Source organism: Dipodomys ordii, unplaced genomic scaffold (genome assembly GCF_000151885.1).
Source record: "Dipodomys ordii isolate 6190 unplaced genomic scaffold, Dord_2.0 Scaffold255, whole genome shotgun sequence".
NCBI lineage: Eukaryota > Metazoa > Chordata > Mammalia > Rodentia > Heteromyidae > Dipodomys > Dipodomys ordii.
In genome coordinates this window covers 323,086-325,002 of record NW_012267471.1, presented here as the reverse complement: position 1 = coordinate 325,002, position 1,917 = coordinate 323,086, and the positions used below count along the sequence as shown (strand labels likewise).

At 39.6% G+C, this 1,917-nt stretch overlaps 1 gene segment (V, D, J or C); it reads left to right on the top strand.

Annotated features, from left to right (window-relative positions):
* Nucleotides 1-485: 485 nt before the first annotated feature.
* Nucleotides 486-1,105, top strand: LOC106000985. The segment is given in 2 exon segments: nucleotides 486-597; nucleotides 722-1,105. Coding segments are annotated over 2 exon segments (366 nt in total).
* Nucleotides 1,106-1,917: the final 812 nt, after the last annotated feature.

Sequence of the window (1,917 nt, the reverse complement as noted above, 5' to 3'; positions counted from 1 at the left end):
TTTCTAATCAATGTAATAGCTTCACATTCTTATTTCATCTCCAAGGATCGCATTACAGGACAGCAGTGCTGACAAATTGCCACATAAAGATGATCAGTGAATCAGAGCAATTCCCAAAGTTCCTGCCCTGGATAATAAAGGCATGTGTCACATGAGTGTTGTTCAAATGTCTGTAAATTTCTGGAACTAACCTTTTTTTTTTTTATTTGGAACTAACCTTTTAATGGACAGGTCTTGTCTCAGATAAAGAAATAAAAATAAAAGAGACTTTTATCCTCAATGAGATCAGTGGTGTGCTCCACCCACAGGAAAGAAATTTGCTGATTCTCTTCTGTGGCTAATATACAGTCTGTTGCCTGACCTAAGTCTCCTGAGACTTAAATTTGTGTAGACCTACTGAGATGAGACAGCCGTACAGTTGTGTTTAACTTTGTCCAGATGTTGATGATTTGCATGTGCCAGCAGCACAGCCCACTGCCCTCAGGACTTCTTCATAGGCTGCTCATACTCGGTGTAGCAGTCTGTCCCAGTCAGCTCACAACATGGACGTGAGAATCCCTGCTCAGCTCCTGGGGCTCCTGCTGCTCTGGCTCCCAGGTAAGGATAAAGAATATTGGGCATTAAAAGTCCTCAGTGTGATCCATGATGCTTTACTCTTCAGGAAAGCCTTCTTATAATTCAGTTAATAATGTGGATATTTGTTTCATGTTTCCCCTGCCAGATGCAAGGTGTGGCATCCAGATGACCCAGTCCCCATCCACCTTGTCTGCATCTGTAGGAGGCACAGCCACCATCACTTGCAGAGCCAGTGGAAACATTTATGGCAGTTTAGCCTGGTACGAGCAGAAACTAGGGAAAGCCCCTAAACTCCTGATCTATGCTAGTAGTAATTTGGTATTTGGAGTTCCATCCAGGTTCAGTGGCAGTGGATATGGAACAGAGTTTACTCTCACCATCAGCAGCCTGCAGCCTGAAGATGTTGCCACTTATTACTGTCAAAACTATTATGGTTACTCTCCCACAGTGATATAAGCCATGACAAAAACCTCCCAGGGAAGCAGAAGTGAGAGTCTGAGCTGCCCCAGCTGCTCCTCCTGGTGCCTCCACCTGCTGATAGAGATGCTCATATATAGACAATATAGACTTGAAGAGTGTGAATTTTGTCAACACTTGAGATTCATGAAACAATAACAAAAGTAATAGATATTCTAAGCAGCAATGGTTTTTGTTATTGTTATTGCAGTCTTGGGGTTTGAGTTCTTTAGTTCAAGGTTAGCACTCCAACATATTGAGCCACAGTTCCATTTCTGGTGTTCTGGTGATTAATTGGAGCTAAGACTCTCACCAAGTTTCCTGCCCAGGCCAGCTTTGAACTAGGATCATGAGATGTCAGTTTCCAGAATAGCTAGTATTACATGTGTGAGCTACCATCAGGAATTGTTTATAATACAAAGAACAGATTCATTGCTTCAGATTTTAGTCATTACTTCTCTGATACCTATTGTATTAACATATTTTATCAGTATCTATTAATAAGATACTAGGATTCTCCTTCTACATCTATTATGTACATTGATCATGTCCTTCTATTTTTCCCCTGCGCTAACCATCCTGCTTCCTGAACTGGAACCCTTTTTTGGCCCACATAATTACTCTTCTATTTTGTTTTGTTTGAATGAGAAAGGCCTTTTGTTTTGGCTGTTTTAACAGAATGTCCTCCAGTTCCCTTCATTTTGCTGCGGATTACAGGATTTCATGTTTCTTTATATATGATGTGTACATGTATATATATATATATACATATATGTGTGTATATGTATATGTACATATATATGTATGTATACATATATATGTGTGTATATATATATATATATACACAGATATACATACATATATGGGCGAGTTCATCATTACTTT